A 25,070-nucleotide genomic window follows, 5' to 3' on the forward strand; every position below is an offset into this window, starting at 1 on the left:
GAAAACCTATGCAATCAGTTAAAACGTCGCCTTCGGTCCAGACCCCAGCTTTCTTCACACCGACCTTCTCCGCTTTCGGCTCTCGGAGAAACACAGGCTGCCAGTCCTCCACAGACCTGCAGACATTTAAATCAAATTTCGCGCAGCAGAGTTCAAGCTCTCACAGACGCGAAAGATGGGCGCAGGTGGTAAAATTGTTCACCAATAAGTGTCTGGATACTTTAGTTCATACAATGTAGTTCCTACATATATGGCTACATAGGCAGATAATAGTCAAACATGTATTTGTACACAAATGTGACAATAATCATGGAATACTTCCTAATATCGTCTCGGACCTTTCGCTTGGCTTAGTGTAGCAACTCGACACAGCGCGGTCTCTACAAGTCGTTGAAAGTCCCCTGCAGAAGTATTAAGCCATGCTGCCTCTGTAGCCGTCCATAATTGCGAAAGTGTTGCCGGTGCAGGATTTTGTGAACGAACTGACCTCTCGATTATGTGTCATAGATGACCGATGGGATTCATGTTGGGCGATCCGCGTGGCCGAATCATTCGCTCGAAATGTCCAGAATGTTCTTCAAACAACACGCAAACAATTGTGGCCTGATGATGTGGAGCGTTGGTATCCGTAAAAATTCCATCATTGTTTGGGAAAATTAAGTCCATGAATGGCTGCACGTGGTGTCCAAGTAGCCGAACATAACTATTTCCTGTCAATGATCGGTTCAGTTGGACCAGACGACCCAGTCCATTCCATGTAAACACAGCCCACACCATTGTGGAACCACCATCAGCTTGCACAGTGCCTTGTTGACATCTTGGGTCCATCGCTTCGTGGGATCTGCGCCTCACTCGAACCCTACCACCAACTCTTACCAACTGAAATCAAGACTCATCCGACAAGACCACATTCTTCCAGTAGCAAAGGGTCCAACCGATATGACTCAAAGAGAGACGTTGCTATAAGCAACAGCACTCGCGTCGGTCGTCTGCTGGCGTAGCCCATTAACGCCAGATTTCGCTGCACTGCTCTAATGGAGACATTCGTCGTACGCCCCACGTCGAATTTTGCGGTTTATTCACGCACTGCTGCTTGTCTCATAGGACTGACAATTCTACGCAAATGCAGCTGCACTCAGTCGTTAATTGAAGGTCGTCGGCCCGTGCGTTGTCCGTGGTGAGAGATAATGCCCGGAGTTTGGTATTTCTGGAACACTCTTGACACTGTGCATCTCATCCAAATTAATTCGCAAAGGGTTTCGGGAACAGAATATGCCATGCTCCTAACTCCAACTACCATTCCGCGTTCAACGTCTGTTAATTCCCGGCAGCAACATTTTCGCATGAATCACCTGAGCATAAATAAAAGCTCCGCCAATGCGCTACCCTTTTATATCTCGTGAACGCCATTCTACCGCCATCTGTATACGTGCTTATCGCCATCCCACGATTTTTGTCGCCGCAGGGTAAATGAAGGCGAGGTGAACGTACAATGACGTCATAATGCAGCGCTGTTCCCACGCGGAACGCAGTGCAGAGCACGGAGCGCCTGAGTGGCGGTTTTCGCACGGCGCGGGATACGCAGACATTTGTCGCCGGGCCGTAAATACCTCGCTTGCCGCACCCTGCCGCTCCGGGAGCTCGTCTGACGTGACGCGGCTGTAAACGAGTTATAAACGCTGTTTGGACACACCGGCAGCCGCCCGCCTCAAAATAGTTCCCGCAGTCTAAATTATGAGTCCGTTCTCGAAGCCATCAAAATCCACGCGCGCGTGCGTGATGCGCCTGTCGGGAAAAATGATGTCTTTACATCCTTTCTGCAGCACCTACGTTTATTTGGTTCACGCTTTTGTTACTTCTGATGCGGCATTAATGCTCCGAGACTTGAGGAAATGGTTACACAGCTCGCAAGGATGTAGCTCTTCGTGAGGCGCGCAAAGTGGCCTGCACATACTCACTATCACTATTAAGCCATAATGTTGTCTCCTTCTACGTGAGGTGTATTGAAATACACTACTGGCCATTAAAATTGCTACACCACGAAGATGACGTGCTACAGACGCGCAATTTAACCGACAGGATGAAGATGTGATATGCAAATGATTAGCTTTTCAGAGCATTCACACAAGGTTGGCACCTGTGGCGACACCTACAACGTGCTGACATGAGGAAATTTTCCGATCGATTTCTCATACACAAACAGCAGTTGACCGGCGTTGCTTGGTGGAACGTTGTTGTGATACCTCGGGTAAGGAGGAGAAATATGTACCATCACCTTTCCGACTTTGATAAAGGTCGGATTGTAGCCAATCGCGACTGCAATTAATCGTATCGGCACTTTGCTACTCAAGTTAGTCCAGATCCAATTACTGTTAGCAGAATATGGAATCGGTGGGTTCAGCGGGGTAATACGGAACGCCGTGCTGGATCCCAACGGCCTCGTACCACTACCAGTCGAGATGACAGGCATCTTATCCGCATGGCTGTAACGGATCGTCCAGCCACGTCTCGATCCCTTAGTCAACAGATGGGGACGTTTGCAAGACAAAAACCATCTTCACGAACTGTTCGACGACGTTTGCAGCAGCATGAGCTATCATCTCAGTGATCGTGGCTGCGGTTACCCTAGATGCTGCATCCCAGACAGGAGCGCCTGCGATGCTGTACTTAACGACGAACCTGGGTGCACGAATGGCAAGACGTCATTTTTTCGGATTAATCCAGGTTCTGTTTACAGCATCATGATGGTCGCATCCTTGTTTGGCATGGCGGTGAACGCGCATTGGAAGCGTGTATTCGTCATCGCCATACTGGAGTATCACCCGGCGTGATGGTATGAGGTGACATTGGTTACACGTCTCGGTCACCTCTTGTTCGCGTTGACGGCGCTTTGAACAGTGAACGTTATATTTAAGATGTTTTACGGCCCGTGGCTCAACCCTTCATTCGATCCCTGCGAAACCTTACATTTCAGCAGGATAATGCTCGACCGCATGTTGCAGGTACAGGCCTTTCTGGATACAGAAAATGTTCGACTGCTGCTCTGGCCACACACTCTCCAGATTTCTCACTAATTGAAAACGTCTGGTCAATGCTGGCCGACAACTGGCTCGTCACAATACGCCATTCACAACTCTTGATGAACTGTGGTATCGTGTTGAAGCTGAATGGGCAGCTGTACATGTACACGTCATCCAAGCTCTGTTTGGTTCAATATCCAGGCGTATCAAGGTCGTTATTACTGCCAGAGGTGGTTGGTCTGGGTTCTGATTTCTCAGGATCTATGCACCCAAATTGCGTGAAAATGTATCCACATGTCAATTCTAGTATAATGTATTTGTCCAATGAATACCCGTTTATCATCTGCATTTCTTCACGGCGTAGCAATTTTAATGGCCAGTAGTGTAAGAGTAATGCTAACAGCACGCGCTGGAAGTCTCTGTATTCAAAAACCCGCCTCCACAACAGACCTTGCTGATATACACTTGTGTGATGGCGCTTGACTTGGAGGGGTACATGCTTCGAATCTTGTGATGGCTGACGTTTTCAAGTCCGTTATTTCCTTAGCAAGGGGGCGCAATTTTTTGTTACGCCAATATTCTATAGAAACTCCCAATTTGCAGTATCTTGTGCAGTCAGGTTATACGACACTGCTGACAGGCATTCACGTGTCGAAAGCAAAATTCTGACCTCTTACTTTGGCAGCTATTCGAAAGCCTTAAATATGTGAAGATATTGGATTTCCCACTCTCCCTCCAATTTCATTGTCAACTGATAAATAAAAGTACTTGCACTCCTCATTGTGTGACCTAAAATCGACAAACAAGACTTGAGGCCCAACCGACGCGTACCACAGAGGATAAGCACCACTGTACAAGAAAATACAAAACCTTCACAATTAGAGGGCTAAACAGAGCATCCCCGGCCTCCAAGCCAACAATTCGATACCATTCTTTCTATTGATATCTCTGTAATGTAGGGTGATTTTCCCCCCATGTACAAACTCTGGTGGATTGATCGATGAGAGGAAACTGGACCCCCTTGTCCGATATATCGACCAGGGAAGACACAATTGAGATGCCTGCAGACGTTAATCGTGAAGTGGGCTGGAGTACCATCATGCTGCAGCCACATAAGGCTTCGAATCTTCAATGGAATGCTTTCCAACAGGGGATGCGAAGTCACCCGCAGGAAACGCCGATATTTCCGGCCTGTTTGGCGGCTTGAAGAAAGACTGGTCACAAAATATGGTCGCCAATTACCCTGGCCCACACGTTCCGACTGGACCGTTGCTGATGATTCGTTGTCACCATACCATGGGGGTTCTGTGTACAATCCCAAATGTGAAGATACCACTCTGCATAAAGTTGGCCTCATCTGTGAATAGGATGGATGACACGAATCTCGGAATCGTGGTTTCCTGGTGAAGAGGCCAGTGACAAAACTGGTCCCAGCGTGGAAAGTCTGTCAGTATTGAGCCTTGCACATACTGTAAGTGATAAGAACGTTCCACACGGTCATCTGGCTTACCCTGTACTGGCGGGCCAACTGCCTGGTACTGACACGGTGGTCGCCTGCCACAGTGTTAATCACATTTTCCACCAAGTCTGGTGTCTAAACATTTCGGGAATGTCGTTCATGTTTTCCCATTTGCTGAAGCGACCGTGTCCTAGAAAAACGGCGAAACACTGTTGCAAACATTGAATGCTGTGGTTGTTGTTGGCGGGGACAGGTCTCCTGATACAAACATGCTACTCGCCGCCCATTGCCATTTTCCTTTCCGTAAGTAAACACCATCTCGGCAAGCTCTCGATCCGAATACGGAAGGAACCATTGTGTACAATGCTGTATCACATCCAATTCAAGGTGACCCAGCAAGAAAAGTGAATCAGACACAACGTTAGTAATTACTATGGCAGAAGATGGCGCTATGGCATGGCGTATGAGGTCCGTACTACCCTGTAGGAGGAAACTATGCATGCTGTAACTGTAGCTGTGTGGTGAAGCGCGTGTTAGATCTAAGTCTCTGTAACAATGTATGACTGAAAAATTGATCTCTGTCATGGAAAGCATGCATTTGCGGACACCATTAGATCTTTTTTGTTCTGTATCCTCTCATTGATCAATCCACAGAGTTTGTACGTGGTGGAAAAAAATCACTCTTTATACACTGTCAGATAAAAGATATCCGGATACCCCTAATAAATCCACAATTAACCACTAAATGTCACAAGATGCGCTACCCACCATTTAAAACGTGGTGTGGAATATTGTGTTGTCAGTAGGGAAGTCGTAATAGAAGTATGGGTCGCTCAGGAGAGTCAATGTCTCCTGGTCTTTGAATATCGTCTGAAAAAGAGATCTATCAGGGACATTTCCGTCCTAAAGCCACCCAAGCCCATTGATTGTGAAATCACTGTGAAACGCAAACGAAAACGAACAATCACAGCAAAACCAACGCCCGGCATACCTCACGTACTCGAAAACAGTGACCGCTCAACAGTCCGGACGGTGATTCTACAATATCGTACGAAACCAGTGGGAGAAATCTACTCGTGAATTCCAAACTGCCACCAGTAGTCCAACTAGCACAGTGGCTGTGCTTATGGGGTTAAGAACAGCAGGGTGCAACGGTCGAGAAATTTCACATAAGAAACACATTTCTTTAGTCAAGCAGCACCTGAGATGGTATAAAGAGTGACGCAGCTGGAGGGTGGATTACTGGAAACGTGTGACCTGGACTGATGAATTACTCTACGTATACCTGGTTATAGTTCGATGGAAGGATTTGGATCTGACGACTGTCTAGAGATAATTACCTACCATCGTGTGCAATGCCAACCCAGGGGGTCATATTACGTACAGTATGGGAGTGTTTTTCTACTTTAGGCACTGATCTCCATCTTGGACTTAAGAAAACGCTAAATACGGAAGAGTATGAACACATTTTAGAGCAATGTGCCATCCCCACAGTATAGCAACACTTAGGAGGCGATTGTTGTTTGCCTCAGCATGATAAGCCACTCTGTCACGAAGGAACATCTGTGTGGCTATGGCTTGTCGGCAATAACATTACTGAGAAGGACTGGCCCTCCCAGAGTCCCAACCACAATCGAATGGAACACCTTTGGATGAGTTAGAACTTCGATCTAGCTGCAGTTTCCAGCGTCCAACATCACTACTTTCTCTGGTCTTCGGCTCTTGAGGCAGAATATGTTGCAATTCCTCCATAGACTCTCTGTCGACTTATTAGACTTTTTCCGTAGCGGAATTGAAGCCGTCTAAAAGGCGAAGAGTGGACCCATCCCGTATTAATGTTCGCTAACAGGTGTCTGGATACTTTTGAACACTCAGCGTAACCACAATCATAAGATGCGCTGCGTACCAACTGGATGGAGGGAAGACGCAACGAAAGAGTCATTAGTGAGAAATTGTTTGGAGGCCTACCCCACCCCAACTGAGTTAGGCCCTGGTAAGTGTGTAGTGGCACACAGAGATATTACTGGTATACCGAATTAGAAAAGCTTGTATAGGTACCATCGTTTCTCGAGTGCTTTTGATGAATATTTTGATTTAGCAGCACTGCATTTATCCGAATATTTTGTGATATGATGATAATTTTTTATTCCTTATGAGTCTGGAACATTAAGATAAGATTGTAAGTGGAAATTATCTATACAGTGGGATTCAGTACATGTACCAGATATGTTTAGCCGTACTTGATATTTCATTTGATGATGGTTTCCTGTGAATAAATAAAGTATTTTACAACACAGACCAGTCTTTGTATAAGATATTTGTAAGCCTGATCTGACAAGTTGTGGATTTTTACATTTTCTTAAATACTGTATTCTGATGGTACCCTAATTTAGTTGTCTGGATGAAGCTATGCGTCTGTCCTTTTATGTACACAAATGATTATGCAAGTGGTGGTCTCAGGATCTATATAACTTGAGTAAATCATGTGAAAGGCGTTTTGTTTGCTCTACGACTGAGCCAGTGTGGGTAAACAGTGAGGACAAATATGAACATGATGTGAAATTAAGATTCCATCAGGGTCATATACTGACTGTGTATAATGTACGTGGTGAATACAAGGTCAATTCATATGTCACAATACATAATTTCCCTCCTTTTTCCTTGCTGTTTCCAACCCTTGATCTATCCCATGCGTGTGTGAGTGTACTTCTTTTGCAATCAGTGTACTTGACTTTGATCTTGAGATTAGGTTTAGTGGTTGCCAGTGTGTGAATGAATAACACCATGTCCAATAGTACTGACCATTACGTTGCATAACTGCCAGTGTGTGAAAGAATAAGACCATGTCCATATTGGTTATGTTGATGTATTTTGGTGCTATCAGGAGAATTGCAGCTAATTTGTTGTTTGAAGTGAATTAAAGTGAGCACTGTTGGCCGATCAACGATGAAGCATCCACCTTTCTCCACTCATGCGACAATAGGATTTATGGCACTAGCATTCAAACCTCTGATTTATGGCACTAGCATTCAAACCTCTTTGCACAGGAGCTAATACTAACATTGTGAGGCGGCACCTTGGACTACATATGTGCTGATCTTATCATTAATTGGTAACTACATAGATTTGTGTGTTATGTGCCCACAATAGTTTAGCGGCAGTGAAAGTGCAATAATTTGGTCGACGGCCTCCAAGTACTGAGAGTTATTGGGAAAATTTCATGTCGACTTTTCTCTGTTTCAGAATGCTGCCACCCTCAACCACTCCAAATTTATGACACTGTATTTGCCTGGCGAAGTGGTGTTGTGTCGCCTAAGTACCAAGGTTAATTGTGCTTAAGGCTATATTTAAATGCATTAAGCAATATGAAGCACGATCACAAATTTTACTAAATGTTTTTAATATCACTTTTCTTCTACTCGTTGCGTTGTATTACAACAGCTTAAATTTAATTTTATGTTTCGTGCTACAAGCAAGTACCACATTTGATGATGATCTTATCTGTGATGCATATTCATCAATCCATGTTACATGTCAAAACTTAGACCATAGCAGTTAATCTGTATGACTTGTGAGTGCCCATGTGTTGCCAGCACTCGAGGACAAACTAGAAGGCAATGAGTCTCTCATATCCTCTTACCCCACATTGGCTGCGCTATTTACTCCGTCTGCCTCTGCGGTTAGTGGCCACCGTTATTCAGTTTGTGGGCGATTTCGCCAACATCAATTAAAATTGAGCACATCTTAAAATATTGCTGTCTTTGTAAGTAATTTTGTTTCTTACTAAGAAGGGCAAGTACACTCTTGAGAAATTTTTATCTTTAGTTGACCTTCTCGGATTCTGCTGATTGCTGCTAGATGCATATTACTATAAAATAAGTTCGAGAACTGCGGGCTGCACCAATGTTTGATCTGGGCTGCAGTATAGTGATCGCTTATATAATGCCTATGTATCACTCTAAGTTTGGGAGGAGACTAATGGGTACTTATTTTACAGGGTGTGAGAGCCCACATTGCGTTTGTCACTTGTATATGTGCAAAGGAGCTGAGGGACAAAAGAAGTTTAACCACAAGTGTAGTAGTAACACAAGAGTTTTACTTAGAGGCAACTGTTAGTTTAGAACTTGGACATGGATGTGAGTGTAATAATACTGTTTCATTCTTTCTTACTGCCTGTAAGTTTGATGGCGAACGTATCCTTTTCAAAGGTATTAAAAAGGTGTAGAGATTGGTAATAAAAGATATGACATATTGACTTGCATAATTTACAGATGACACTTTCTATTTTCTACACTGGTAAAGTGGAAGCAAGTTGTGAAGTAACTGACGTGATGTATCTTACATGTTTTGAGTGTTTTCTATCTGTTTCTCCTCAAAGTGATGCAAGTGTGATCTGATATAAGCTATGTAATGAATGAAATTTTCAGTTCACCAATTTCTGGTTTTCAGCTGTATAATGAATGTTTCCATGTACTAGAGTTAATATGATGGTGCATTGATAGTGTTTCTGCCTTTATGGTAGACCTGCCCTGGTGACTCGTATACTGCTACTTCTGCATACTGTCTTTGGCCATGTATCTGTTCATTCCTTTTTGTTTCGTCTGTTCCCAAGAATATTTTGTTTTGTTTTCCTATTTTTAATTACAGCTGGTCAGAACTTTCAACATCTTTTTGTGTGTTACTTTAGTTATGTGCTGAAATTGTGGGCAGAAACATCTTATATCTTCTCACGTTGTTTGTGTTATGTTAGATATAGTTCCTGCAGCTGTGGGTATTTCATCTTTTACTGTATTGTCCTTGTTTATAGGTAATGAGGATGAGTATTTCCTACAAGGGTGCTTAGGATGTGCGATTATGTTAATAACCTTATTTGTGAAATTTGTTTTATGTGAATTCTGTACGCTGAGTGAAAGCTGAACAAAATATCAGGCACACGATTTGGTACAGGGCAAATGATATTTCATATTGTACTAACATTACTTTCATTCTCAGATATAGTGAAGGAGAAGCACTCATTTTAAGCGTAAGAGTATGGGGTGTGGGAACATAATAACAAGATTTTCAGACATATATTGAGTGATGGAGCTTTTCCCAATGTAGAACATGTACCACTGTGTGATACTTAATTGTTCATCAGACTTCTTCACTATATGAAGCTGATTTACTTACATATGAATTTCTATCTATGTATATCTTGCTATTTTTTCTCATCAGCTAAAGATTTATAGAACTGAAAAGCTTAAAGCCTGTATCAAGTGATACAACATTCTGTGTGTGCATTCAGCAGAAATCGATTTACTGGGTGCAGAATATGCATCAACATCAGTGTAGAGTAGTGATGTAATCAGAGGAATTGGTTTGTGACATAAAGTTTGTATGTGACCCAAAGTTTGGTCTTCTGAAGGGTGGTCGGTCATGAAGGAAGTATCTTGTTCAGAACTGGTCAATCGGTTGAATTAAAAACAATGAGGACGAAATTGTACTGTGAAATCAGGAGATCATATAAGATGTTAAGTATGTTGTATGTATGTTAATGTAACCAAAACACATAAACTGAATTCTGCTGAAGTGTTTGTTTCGCTTTTGTAAGACATTTATCATCAAAACACACACACACACACACACACACACACACACACACGCACACACACATACGAGGTGCAACAATAAAGTAATGAGTTTTATTTTCTTTGCAAAATAAGGCCACCCTGCAGGCTTGCATAGGCACAATATCTTTGACCTTGGTCTACAAGCTGCTTCTTGTCCAAGCAGCACATCGATGCAACTGCTCAGTCGTGAGTTGTGCTTGTAATAAGTTAACAAGTGTTTGTGTCTCTCATCATGGAACTGGGACTTCATAATATTGCGCAAAGGAATGCCACTTCTTTTTCCGTTAAATTGGGTGACAACTCGACGACAACCTACAGTAAGCTACAGAAGGCTTTTGGAGAGGAGGTTATGTCAAGAGCTCAAGTTTTTCATTGGCATAAAAGTTTAGTGAAGGCAGAATGAATGTTGCAGATGAAGACCACAATTGATGGCCATCAATTTCACAGATGGATATCAACTTGGACAGAGTGCGTGAACTCGTAGGATCTGATCGAAGACTATCAGTGAAAATGATTGCAGAAGAACTGAACATCAATTGATAAATGGTTCGTCTAATAATGACTGAAGAACTTGGTACGAGAAAGATTTGTGCAAAAACGGTCCGCAAAAATCTCACACCACAACAGCGAGAAAAGGAAAAATATGGCAGCCGATCTGTTAGAGCAAACGGAAATCAATCCAGCCATGTTATTACTGGTGATGAAAGTTGTTTTCTGTTTTTTTTTCAGTACGGTCTAGAGGCGAAACGCCAGAATTTGCAATTGTGCTCAAAAGGGATCACCCAGACCAAAATAACCTCACATGTCAAAGTCAAATTGTAGAAGGAATTGTAGAAAGATTTAATAAAAGAGTTCTACGTGTCCATGCCAACATAGCTGATAATTGGATTCTGCATCACGATAATGCGCCATACCATACTGCTCTGTCAGTACAGCAATTTTTAACCTCAAAACAAATATCATTACTACCATAGCCACCTTATTCACCAGATATCGCTCCTTGCGACTTTTTTCTATTTCCAATAGTCAAAACGGCGGTCAAGGGACACCATTTTCAAACAACATGTCCTAAAGGCTGTGACGGGGGTCCTGGAGGGTATTACAGATGATTAAAAAATGTCACCATCAATGGCAGAAGCGCTGGAGAAAGTGTGTGTAATCAGAAGCGAACCACTTTGAAGGAGACAACACGAAACTTAACTAAAACGGTAAGCAATATTTTTTTCACAACATTCTCATTACTTTAATGTCTCACCATATGCCAGAACGACATCCAGCACTGCAATCATATAACCATAGCCATAACTGTATGTCATGTCTGCCACCGAGGATCCTCATGAAGGACAATAAAGTTCTGTTCTGCCTGCAATACTGCCATCTGACAACATCACAATACCACAGCCACAGATCCAATTGTTCAAGGAACATCCTCCGAAGCCCCTTCCATGTGTCACTGACTGTGCAGAATGTCTGTAAATCATGTGATGAACGTAATAATTTCCTCTCATTCGATAACAAACTACTACCCAACAGTTAACAGATTAGATGATCATGTGTGTAAGTAACACATTGAGGAAGATAAATACAGAAATTTCTGCTATCCGCTGGATCAGTTTCAAGGAACAGTATTTGTGTTCTCTACAAGACGAGAAACTATAATTGCTATTGTATTTATGTACCCTTTCACAATCTCAGGACTATAACTTGTATTATACACAAGTTTCTTCTTTCTGTGTGACCATGGGATCAATGGATATATTTCAATAACTTTCTCCATATCTGTTTTGAATAAAAATTAATCCATATAAAAATCTATACAACTTACACAGTTTTTGATCATTTATAGGAGTGTGTTCAGTGTTTACCCCAAAAATTATCTGTGGGGAAGAGGCCATGTCATTTTACTCTGTCTAGCATATTGTTTTTAATAAATCAAATAGCTGTTCGAAATAACCCTGGGATATTCATATGAATTCATAATAGATTATTTGGATATTAGACAACCAATCCATTACTGGATACAATAGACGATAGCTAAGTATTGTGTTTGTTATTTGTATACAGGGAAGGTTAGTCAATGAGTTGGGAATGTCTTATGCTGGCCACATGGCAAGGAACGCTCCAAAACTGGTCTAACTCCAGGAGAAACGTAATGAAAGTAGTTCGTTAAAAGGTTAACTTCCAGATGAATCGTTCTTCCACAAGTTAGGATCTGCAAGAGTGTTACAGTGATGTTCTATACCAGATGGTCGATTACTTATGGTGTTACAGTCGTTGTCTAGTCTCGTTAAGGCATGTCTGCTAGGTTATGCTTCGGAGGTAGTCAATACATACCGATTAAAAACCAGGTAGTTTGTATGTCAGACCTATTGAATGAGGAGCATTGTGGTTATGCATTCTTATTTTCTCAGGCTTTCCGTTTGCTGTTCAGTTTCTGATCATACTCTTCGATTCCAAACAGTTACTGTGGACGACTGGTGTGGTGACTGGCTTTAAGGTTATTTTCTGAGGGTCAGTCTCAAGTTGCGAGCTGCATGAATCATGGAGAGCCTGCAGCATACATTTTACAGATTGTCATAATATTTATGTGCAGTATTTTCAGTACTTACCTTCACTTGTACTCGGACTTACCTAACACTGCTAAGACAGGTAGACAACTGTCGATGTAAGTGCAACAATATCAGTTGTTAACTTTTCGTTTAAAGGTTTCAGAGCTCTCTGATGTACATGGAAAATTTCTTTCTTTAATGCTTTCATAAATATTGGGCCAGTATGCTGCATGTTCACTTACCAGAAGTGTAAGCCTAATGTATCATGTTTTATTGCTTTTTAAATCTTTAATAACCAAAAATTTAATTATAGTCTCTAAGATTTGTCTACATTGCGGAATCACTTATGAAAGCTATGTCCAAAATACTATTGCATACTTGCTTTTATATTCAATTGCCAATCTGAATTTAATTCTAACATGAACCTGTCACTGATTTCTGTATCCAACAATCAACATTGCTCTGTCTGAAGCAAAACTGGAATCAGCAGAAACTTTTTCAAAACACCAAACGGTAGGTACCTTTCCTTTTCTTTGTATGTTTCACAGTTTAGAAGACGGGTTTTGAGATTGCTTATCAGGTTATGTTGCAGTGATTGTTATTTATAATTGTATTTTCGGTTTGGTGTGGATAGTTGTTAGGCAATCGGTTGTGTCATGTTGCTCATTACGCATTCACCAAATCAGATTATGAAATTTATAGAACTAACTGAGATCTTAAATTTTACTCAATTATTCGTTTAATCCCCATTTGTTTTCCTTGTGCAACACTTTTTAGTCTTGAATACGTTTTAGAAATGTGGTCAGATAGTGATCGAAAATGTTTTCGCGCCAAAAGCTGCTGTCCGAAGAAACATATTTTGTGGACATTTTTCTGACGATCTGCTTCATCAGTCAGGCCACATAAAAAGTTTAGGCCGTTTACAAGCCCAGTAGAGTTTTCGGACAACTGTCACCTACGTCTGATCTTTTATACAGTGCACTGCAAGTGGGAACAGAAGGCTGAAAGAGAACGATGCCATGTCATTAACCAGTAACCAAGCAATAGAAAAACTTTCGCATCCTTTACTGCAAATCAACACATACTAACTCTTTCAACGTAACAGCATAACGTTCATAAGGGATGTCTGTTTTAACAAACAGAAAAATAATAGAATTAAATCTTCGGGTATAGCCGACGCGTAATGAGCAAGTGTGGAACGGAATATTGGATACAAGACAACACAACAAGAGGAGGAAAATAAGAGTGCATTATTCGCACACAGGAAAATGTATGCGCAAAATACTTTTGTCTGAAGGTGGGCTTGTTCATCATATCTCACACATTGTTCACCCCAGGAGAAAATATAAAATAAAAGAGAAACCTCTAATCAAATGTATTGTTCTCATTTGGTTTGTGTATTTACACACTATTATGTTGTACAGACATTCGACTGGAACGCCTCGATTTCCAACAATTAGCAAAATAAAAACGCTCTGACGCCTACTCTTAACCATAACGTCCAACACTGCATGAGACAGCATTCTTACCTAGTAAATGCCGCACTGTTTCTGGCCTCAACAGAGGTAACAAAGGAACATGACAAGGTCACTCCAACCAGATCCTTGCCATGTTAATTAACGAAGCATTACGTGCACTGAAACACACCATAATAAAACATTTTGAGGTAAAGTATGAAGGTAATAAACGATTCAAATAGAAGTAAGTATGACTATTAGATGAAGGACTCGAGCTAGGTTCCCATGGGGCGTAAGCACGAATGTGTGCCACGCTTTCGTGCTTCATTTCGTGCCATGACAGGAGTGAAACCATCAGTCGTGGGGCGTGGACAGTTCACACGGAGTGGAGTGTCAACGAAAGCGCGATTCAGTCGATCGCGCGAAGCCGGCCATGAACGAGGTCCTTATCGAGAGTTGTGCTGTGGTGAGTTCGGTTTTTGCTATTGTTTTGGCACAGAGAATGAATCGGTTGGTGGAACCTCAAGAAAAACGGAAGAAAACACGATAGTGGGTCAGGAACTGGATGCGTCAAAGAACATCGAGGGCACATAATTTGGTTGACATGGAACTAACAAACCATTACAACGAAGATTTCAAAAACTTATTACGAATGTATCAGGTGCAGTTTGACTACCTTTTGGAACGCGTTTCACCTCTGATTTCAAAATCAGATACTAATATGGGACAAGCAGTAAAAGGAAAAATTAAACTTAAAGTAACTTTACGCTATTTAGCCACAGGGGACTCTTTTAAAAGTCTGGAATACTTAATTCGTGTTCCAAAGAACGCAATTAGCAAATTTATACCTGAAACCTGCGAAGCGGTCCACAAGGCACTTACGGAATACGTAGAGGTAATTACAATAACATATAGTATACAACTTTCTCGTTTATTACTTTATTTGAATTTTCAACTTAGTAATGTACGAGTATTCTAGGTCTATGTATTTAAGGAATAGAAGGAAACAATAATACGGAAACGGATGATCAGCATAATAATATTGATCATTAAAAATGTTACCAGCATATAAAGAAAGCAATCGTTTGAGTAATAAAATTAGATCGACCTATAAATTTGTAAATAAATAGTTACCTGAGAAATCAGCACTCATATTTGATTCTCTCTCACTTGGTAGTGTTGATTGGTTGGAGGGAGTTGGTGATGAGCACATCGCATTTGTTATTTGTGACGTAATCGACTCTTGAAGCCTCATGGCAACTGGAGGCCCAATATCGCGTAGCATTGACGCAAAATACTTTCCGAAATAGTCGTAGGAGTCCCCTTGGTTCATTAAAGCAGCACGATTTGAAATAGCTTGTAATTTCTCAATCGCACATGAAAAAAACCGATTTGGGAGTCGTGCAGAACTTTTTCGCCGATTTTTGATGATGAAGGCTGCGATGGAGTTGAAGGCACTTTTCGTTTTGGTACTGCCCTGGGTGTCTCAGTTTCTGCTGGAATCTGTGATGTGCTTGGCATGGTCTCGTTGAGATCGTCAACAGCAGTTAAATCTACAGATAGGGATTGTGGCTTCTCCAGTTGTGATTGTTCATTTGTGTTTATTGGTAACAGCTGCAATCAAAACATAAATTTTGTCTCAGGGCCGGCAACTTCAGATGAAGGGAAAAATATAAAGTATGGGTTTACAGAACGATGGAACTTTCCAGGCTGTGCGGGAGCTCTGGACGGAAAACACATTGTCATTCGTGCCCCTCCCGCTACTGGATTTAATTATTACAATTACAAAAGTAGTTTCAGTATTGTATTGCTAGCTTTACCTGATTCCGATTATTGTTTCCTGGTTGTTGATGTAGAAGCTAAAGGAAGAAATTCTGATGGTGGTATATTTCAAAACAGGTCATTGTACAACGCTTTGGAGACAAATTCCCTTGCAATGCCAAGTGATTTTGTTGTTGTAGGGGATGATGCGTTTCCGCTAGACTTATCTGATGAAACCTTACAGCCGGCGTAATACGTCTCGACAGGAAATAATCTACAACTATCGAGTTTCAAGGGCTCGAAGAGTTGTAGAAAATACTTTCGGCATACTTGTAAGTAAATTTAGAGTATTTGAAAAACCAATATATTTAAAAATACAGCCGGTCAACAAAGTAGTACTAGAATACTGCTCGTTGCACAACTGGCTGCGGAAAACGAATCCCGCCTACATCTCACGAGGCTTAATTGACTTCGAGGATGACAACCATCGTATATTCCCTGGATCGTGGCGTGAAGAGGAAATTACTGGTCTACAGAACCTTCCGCAGACTGCTAACAGACATCCACATCGACAGACACAACAAATTCGGGATAAGTACCGTGATTACTTTAATAATGAAGGCGCTGTGCCCTGGCAAAATGTACTACTCGGCGACGTTCCATATACAGAACCGTAGAACACATCAGTGTCAGTATTGTGCTCAGTTATTTTGTACATGATTGTCTTCAATCAGTAAGTGTCACAAAGTAAATGCATTGCTAGATATATTTTATCATATGAATGTACTGTCACAGTGCTAGATACTGTTTTATTAAAAGAAGTTGGTACAGTTCCTATGATATGCCTACTATTCTGTATAATTATAAAAATTGTTGTAATAATGTAAATGTAAGGAACAATTTTGAAATGTATAAAAGTTCAAATATGGAAACAAATTTTTATTTCACTTACCAGACTTGATAGTGTGGGTCGTTGCTGAATGAAAGGGCGAATGAAAGAATTCATATTGTCAAACCAGAAGATTTGTGGTTCGTAAACCTCGTCAGTGCCAGCTCCAGACCGTTCGTTTTAGATTATTTTCTTCAGTTCTTGACAATACGAACTCCCAAAGTTCTTAAATTTCGCAATTAATTCTTTCCGTTTGAATCCTGGAATTTGGAGTGCATCACTAATTCTTTTGGCAGCAGCCATTCTTGCATCTTGGTCTCTGTATTCTTCTCTGCTTACATCATACAAGACCTGCTCAGCAGCGTAAAGTTCCAGAAATTCTAAAGTTTCACTGTCTTGCAACTTGATCACACGGCCTTTAATGGCACTAGTTGCCACCTTGTTGTTCGTAGCACTAGATGTTGTAATCTGACACAGCCACAGACGAGGCAAACTCACGTCTGAAAATCAAACACGTTTGATATGAAGCGTGAGCCCTCACGCCTGCCCGTGACGTCACACTCAAACTTCTGTCTCCTAGTTCACACGAGTAGTGTTCCACGACAGCATGTCTCACGCTAGCATGTCACGCCCCGTGGAAACGCGGCTTAACTCGGAAGAAGACACCCCACTTGACCGAGTCATAGATTGTGCTCATTCGTCTTACTGCACACAGTTTAGGTAGTATCTTTGGCCAAACAGGAAAGCCAGAGAAAGTGCGAAAAATAAGTGACTAGCTCCCTCTCTCTGCTCACACATGCAAACAATACATGTGACTTGTATTAAAATAGATACAAAACCTGAAACGTCTCGTGAATTTCTGATTTTACACTGTTACGACTCAGCCTCATACAACATGAACAATTCAATATGTTTTTTCTTTAAAGGAAAGACAGTCTGGTTTCAACTTGGCTGCATTTTGGCAGAAATAAATTAATAGACACATGTTTATGGAATTTAAAATAGATAAATAAGTTTATTGTATTTTTGGGGGATGGGGAGAACAATATTTACAAGTTATTCACCGTAAGTTAAAAATTGGTAATTCCTAGAAAAGCAAGGGATTTTAGTTTACATGACAAAATTTCACGTTCGTCAGGGTTTCAGTTAAAGAATCTGGACATAACAGTTACTAATTATTATATTTCACATTTACATTAATCCTTGCATCAAATATTTTGAATCTTTGCGAAAAAGGAATTTGTGTAAATTTTTTATGTGTTTGACAACATTTCATAGAAACTACATTTACAAAAACTTGCTTATACTTCTACAGATCTATGTGTTACATAAAAAAACTGAGTTTGGTTCTGACTTACACGTGCACAACGGTATCAGATACTTCTTAATTCACCTTAAAGACAGCAATTTGCATTGAAACTTGAAAGGATGATGATGACAATATGGGTTCAACATGGATACATTTTAGTAAAGCTGTCTACACCCTGTCTATTGTCGTCATTTACAATCCTAACCTATGGCCCGTTTGGAAAACTCTCAGTTAATAATATACAAAATAAATATTTATGCTTATGGTACACGAAAATATATACATTATGTTGTACCTCTTGTTTATTTTCATGTAAAATAATGTTAAAACTTACATTTCGTACTTATAAATATGTTGACACATGACCAGTACAAGTAACTAAATTGCTATGTACAACTTGAGTCATTGTAGAACGGTAACACTGCTCACGCTTTCAAACTTGGGCTCTAAGCTGGAAGCGTCAGAGGTTACATACAATGGCTAGCTACAAATCTGATCAGCTTGTCAAAATGTAGATGCAGCACCAACCTGTCAAATATTGTTCACGTTTTCATTTTAATTTTACTCTAGGCTACTGACCAGTCCTTGTTCTAACTATAAAATATTTACTGAAGTAGTTGAAGGTGAGATATAGAAAGCAAAGGCATAAGGTTGGGTGAAACGAGTAGTACAAAGCACGTCGTTATCTATGTTTGATGTTCAAGATGTTGTTATATATACGCTGAAGAAAGAAAGAAACAATGGGCGCAATGCAAGCCACTTGATTGTACAAAAATTTCTGCTTTCCTGAGTCAGAAAAATTTTGCTAAGCCTATGCTTAACTTACTAATGGAGTTCAACATTGATAGTGTTACAATATTCACTGTATATATTGAGCTTCCTGTGAAAACAGAATTTATTCTTACAGACTGTTACACTGTTAGGGGAGTTAGGTTGGGAAACGCCAGAATACATCTATAAGAAGATGGGAGAAATTCTGACGATACATTCTATTCATTGTCTTTCATAAGTGTACTGTACGCCATAACATTGTGGGACATCAAACTACCATGTTTTGACAGGTAAGGAATGGGTACAGTTAAATTTACTCGGACCGCTCTAATGCTGCATAGACAACACACATAGATCATCTTATAAAGTACCATGCAGTTAATGACAACATAACTACGAGAATCAGTCAAAATTTTAAGAGTATGTAGAAGCTCTATCTGATATTGCATTGCTGTAAAATAGTTCAAAATTCTGTAGCCGCTAAGTTTAATTTATTCTACAGAAATTTCAACCGGGGGAAGAATGTGACGCCGGCCGAGGTGGCTGAGCGGTTCTAGGCGCTACAGTCTGGAAGTCTGGAACCGCGCGATCGCTAGGGTCGCAGGTTCGAATCCTGCCTCGGGCATGGAGGTGTGTCATGTCCTTAGGTTAGTTACGTTTAAGTAGTTCTATGTCCTAGGGGACTGATGACCTCAGAAGTTAAGTCCCATAGTGCTCAGAACCATTTGCACCAGGAAAGTGACACTGGAAAGAAATCAGGAAAAAGTTATAACTCGTGTGGTACAGAATAAGAGTCATAAGAACAATGATGAGAATCTGCACACAGAAATTAAGATGCAGAATGTAAAGATGGTGAAAGTGATTGGGGAAACCAAAATATAAATTATAAAAAAATGGTTTAAATGGCTCTGAGCACTATGGGAGTTAATATCTATGGTCATCAGTCCCCTAGAACTTAGAACTACTTAAACCTAACTAACCTAAGGACATCACACAACACCCAGTCATCAGGAGGCAGAGAAAACCCCTGACCCCGCCGGGAATCGAACCCGGGAATCCGGGCGCGGGAAGCGAAAACGTTACCGCACGAGCACGAGCTGCGGACAATTGCAAAAGTAAAACCGAACAGTGAATAAGAAGCATAAATTACTTACACAGAATGCCCGATAGTTAAATTCCCAAAAACGAAATATATGTGTTAACAAAGATGATGATGATTGTTTGAACTATGATGGAACGTTAGAAGCCATATTGACAATACCAATAAGTAGCAGTAGTATAACAGCATACAGAGTCTAATACGAGTTCAAGAGGGGAAAAAGTGAATTGGGTAGCACATATAAGTTTAGTGTGGCTTCACAGTATGCTGGAGTCCTTTAATGTCAGTTTCTGACAAAATACTTTAGGCCTGGTCTTAAGGGAAACCTGTGTCCTGTCACTCACTTCGAAACAGTATAATCTAATGCCACGGCTTAGTTCCTCAAAAGTGACTGGTTGTCGACATTTGGAGATTTAACATAAAATTATATTTTAACTAAAGTTCAGTCTTGATCACAACACTTATGTCTCAATAACATAGGTGATCGGTTTCGGTTATTTTTACATAACCATCTTCAGACTTGTGAATTAATTTTAGAAAATACTAGAAACCAATCTTTAAATAAAATGAAAGTGTCTAATGACGCCAAAATTTTTAACAAGATAAAATAAAATAAATTATACCCATGGCTTCTTTGGAGGATTGTAGGCGGAGCACTCCTCAGCTGCTAAGAAGTCAACTGATGGTTATGAGTGCTGAACATTAGCTTAAATATGCAGAGGCTCCGCCTACTTCCTGTCACACTGCTTCACAACTGCCAATCAGCGTTCATAATATGACACTGTCGTCAAAGTATAAAAATACGAAGTACGGTAGTAACATAAGCATTCAATAATCATGCCGAGGGGACAGTAGAGCAGAATATACAAGTTCTTCATTATGCAAATAAAGGCTTACTTATGAATATCTTAGAAGAAATCGAGATATATGCTCATTTGAAAACAAAATCATCAATGCTGCTCAATGAACAATTAGATTTTCGAGAAAAAATATTTTTACGACCTTTTTGATGAAATTTTATAGTGAAGATGCACCTACTCTTTTGTTTTATAATATAAGGTTAGTTATACCCATGGAAAAAGCTATGTATGAAAAATATGCTATGCAACATATAAAATTTTTGTTAAATTGAAACTGATTATTATAAAAACTATTAGATCGTTGAGTTCTAAATATTTAATCAGTTGTCTCATCAGTTATTCAGACATAGATAATGCGGAACGTACTCTTGGCTGCTACCCTACTGCTATAAAGAATGTTGCTATGAAAACTACAGTTAAAGTAAGACGATTCTGCAACATCCAACATAGATGCAATTGTGATGTAGCCAACGCGGTATAATCGATATATACCACAACTCCAAGGACTTTCACATCTTTGATGTAACTGACACTATAATAGTATTAAGATTGCCCATAGAGGGCACAGCAATTACACATGGTTGTTTACCGTTTTTATCTAAAATATAAATAAGTTTTACACATAGTAACTATCTGTTAATCAGACATTTTAAATGAACCAAATTTATGTTACTAGGGTATTTCGTATTTTGATACTTCGACGATAGCGTCAAATTATGAACGCTGATTGGCAGTTGTGAAGTAGTGTGACAGGAAGTAGGCGGAGGCACTGCATATTTAAGGTCGTGCTCAGCACTCATAACCATCAGTTGATTTCGTAGCAGCTGAGGAGAGCTCCGCTTACCATCCTCCAAGGAAGCCATGGGTATAATTAATTTTATTTTATCTTGTTAAAAATTTTGTCGTCATTACACACTTTCATTTTATTTAACGATTGGTTTCTAGTACTTTTTTAAAATTAATTCACAGGTCTGAAGATGGTTATGTAAAAATAACCGAAACGGGTCACCAATGTTATTGAGACATAAGTGTTGTGATCAAGACTGAACTTTATTTAAAATACAATAATCTATTGATCACTGTACACCAAAAATGTTTACCGAAATTAACATAAAATTCTAGAATGAAATTTTCACTCTACAGTGGAGTGTGCGCTGATATGAAACTTCCTGGCAGATTAAAACTGTGTGCTGGACCGAGACACGAACTGGGGACCTTTGCCTTTCGCGGGCAAGTGCACTACCGATGGAACTACCCGAGCACGACTCACGCCCCGTCCCCACAGCTTTACTTCTGCCAGTACCTCGTCTCCTAGCTTCCAAACTATACAGAAGCTCTCCTGCGAACCTTGCAGAACTAGCACTCCTGAAAGAAGAAACATCCCCCAGGCTGTGGCTAAGCCATGTCTCCGCAATATCCTTTCTTTCACGAGTGCTAGTTCTGCAAGGTTCGCAGGAGAGCTTCTTTAAAGTTTGGAAGGTAGGAGACGAGGTACTGGCAGAAGTGAAGCTGTGGGGACGGGGCATGAGTCGTGTTCGGGTAGCTCAGTCGGTAGAGCACTTGCCCGCGAAAGGCAAAGGTCACGAGTTCGAGTCTCGGTGCGGCACACAGTTTCAATCTGCCAGGAAGTTTCTTAACATAAAATGTTCACTGAGAAGTGTCAAAAGCAGTAGTGTCACTCTTACATCGAAAGCATTTGTACTTGTGTTTGAAAACTGTTAATAATTACAGTCACATTGTTTTTATGATAGAAAAGATCAGTCTTTTGACGTTCTTGTGGAAATCGCTGAACTGTCAACCACACAAACATCCCCGACTGCGGACTGTCCCCACGCGATGCGGCGCGCGGGTGCTTGGACGAGCGAGCCGCGGCTCGCCTCAGAGGGCGTGCTCGGCGCAGGTGGCCCTGCTGGTGGGAGCGTACTGGCTGTCCGAGGAGTCGGCGGCGGCGAGCGCGAGCCCGGCCGCCCCGCGCCATCATACGCACGTGGACTGCGTCAGCGAGGCGGGCGGCGGCTTGCGCTTGCTGAGCAGCAGCGCGGGGCAGAACAGCTGCGAGAAGGAGGTGCGGAACTGCCGGCTCATGGCGCAGTACAGCACGAAGTTGACGGCGCCGTTGGTGAGCGCCAGCATGTCCATCACCTCGCTGAACAGCTTGTAGCAGCCGAGGAAGAAGCAGGGCCGCAGCAGCACGCTCAGCAGCCCGAGCACGCCGCTGGGCACCTCGGTGGCCAGGAACAGCAGCAGCACGGCCACCAGCATGCGCGTGGTGCGGTGCGCGCGCCGAGACCGGCCCGTCAGCGCCGCGTGCTGCCGGCCGTTGCGCAGCAGCGTGCGCACCAGCCACGCGATCAGCAGAGACAGCGCCGCGCACGGGATCAGCCGAAGCACCACCTGCGGCAGAGAATGGCGCCGGCGTCAGCTGCTGAGCCCCACCACCGAGGTGGTCTACCGACACGTGTCCGGCGTTCTGTATTTAAGTCGGCGAAAGAAGATCCCCGACAGTTACACTGTGTGATAAAAAGTATCCGGACATCGCTAACAACATACGTTTTTCCTATTACGTCCATTCTTGTGATGTGCGTAATGTAAGACCTTCAGTACACACAGCATCAGATTATTTGACTTGTCGCTCTAGCGAAGGAGGCGAGTGTCAGCAATATGTCTCGTGGTCTTATCGTGGCGTGTTTATCTTCAGCCGTTAGGTCAGACGATAGAAATGCCACTTGCACGCCTAGAGTAGCAGATTGACAGTGACCAACTTTAAACAGAACTTGATTAACTTTCACACACATTTATTAAAATAATAACAAGCATAAAAATTACTTAACTTGGTTCTGGATGCTATTAACAATTGACAATCTGAAGTCCCTTTGGTATTTGTACGTTAATCTTATTCTCACATATATCTCTGATCCTTGACAGAAGTGTCTATATAGTTATCTTCATGGCGATGTCCAGGAATATGATAATCTTATTAGTCGCAGACTGAAACTTGACTATAGACTGGTACAGACAAATGTAGAACTCGTACAGACTGGTACAGACTAATGCAGACTGGTACAGATTCGTGCAGACAAATGCAGACTAACTAATCGGAGGTCTGCACACTCATTATAATACCTCACACTTTCATGTATCACTGAGCAAGCGTGATCCGCGAGGAGAAAAGGTTCTATGTAAGCAGCAATCTCACTGGCTGCGTTAAATATTAATATGAGGATCGGCGGAAGCAGAATTTGGTCCGTATCTATGGCAGCGCCATCTCTAGTGTGGAGACGGACAAGCACTGCCCCTGCGCTGTTCTGCTTACCGAGGCGTGCTCTAGTGGGAAAGATGTGTACACACTGACTATGTGTAACTATGTACACAACAATTCTGCGCCACCTACTGTCACGTACTCCACATCAGTGACCTCAATAGTCATTACACATCGTGAGACAGAACAATGGGCCGCTGTGCGGAACTCACGGTCAGGTGATTTGGTGTCACTTCTGTCAAACGTCTCTACGCGAGATTTCCACATCCCTAGGCCCATTGATTCCGATATGAAGGTAAACTGGTACCGTAAAGGGACACATACAGGACAAAAGTGTACAAGCCGACCTTGTCTGTTGACTGACAGAGTTCTAATCAAATAACCCTGAGCGCTATGGGACTTAGTCCCCTAGAAATTAGAGCTACTTAAACCTAACTAACCTAAGAACATCACACACATACATGCCCGAAGCTGGATTCGAATCTGCCACTGTAGCGGTCGCTCGGTTTCAGACTGTGGCGCCTAGAACCGCTCTGCCAGACTGACAGAGTCTGCCGACAGTTAAAGAGGGCTGTAATGGGCAATAGTTAGACATCTATCCAGACCATCACACGGGAATTCCAAACTGCATCAGGATCCACTGCAAGTACTATGACACTTAGGCGGGAGTGTGCTCGTGTATCATGTCGTTTCTGGAAACCCAGAATCTACTCTGTAGGAATCAACATGGATTCCGGAAACAGCGATCGTGTGGGAACCCCCTCTTTTTATTTGTTCATGAGACCCAGAAAATATTAGATATTTGCTCCGAGGTAGATGCCATTTTACTTGACTTCCGGAAGGCATTCGATACAGCTCTGCACTGTCGTCTGATAAACAAAGTAAGAGCCTACGGAATATCAGATCAGCTGTGTGGCTGGATTGAAGAGCTTTTATCAAACAGAACACAGCATGTTGTTCTCAATGGAGAGACGTCTCAGACGATAAAGTAACCTCTGGCGTGCCACGGGGGAGTGTTATGGACCATT

The 25,070-nt window shown here is 41.7% G+C and overlaps 1 protein-coding gene across 1 annotated transcript in view; it reads right to left on the bottom strand.

Moving 5' to 3' along the window:
• Window positions 1-22,760: 22,760 nt before the first annotated feature.
• LOC124616592 (G-protein coupled receptor dmsr-1-like) overlaps window positions 22,761-25,070 on the bottom strand; it is a 194,814-nt gene continuing 192,504 nt past the window's right edge. Inside the window, exon 5 of the mRNA XM_047144913.1 lies at window positions 22,761-23,177. Coding sequence (XP_047000869.1) covers window positions 22,761-23,177 — 417 coding nt within the window. The remainder of the gene's footprint in view (window positions 23,178-25,070) is intronic.

This window comes from Schistocerca americana, chromosome 5 (assembly GCF_021461395.2).
Source record: "Schistocerca americana isolate TAMUIC-IGC-003095 chromosome 5, iqSchAmer2.1, whole genome shotgun sequence".
Classification (NCBI taxonomy): Eukaryota; Metazoa; Arthropoda; class Insecta; order Orthoptera; family Acrididae; genus Schistocerca; species Schistocerca americana.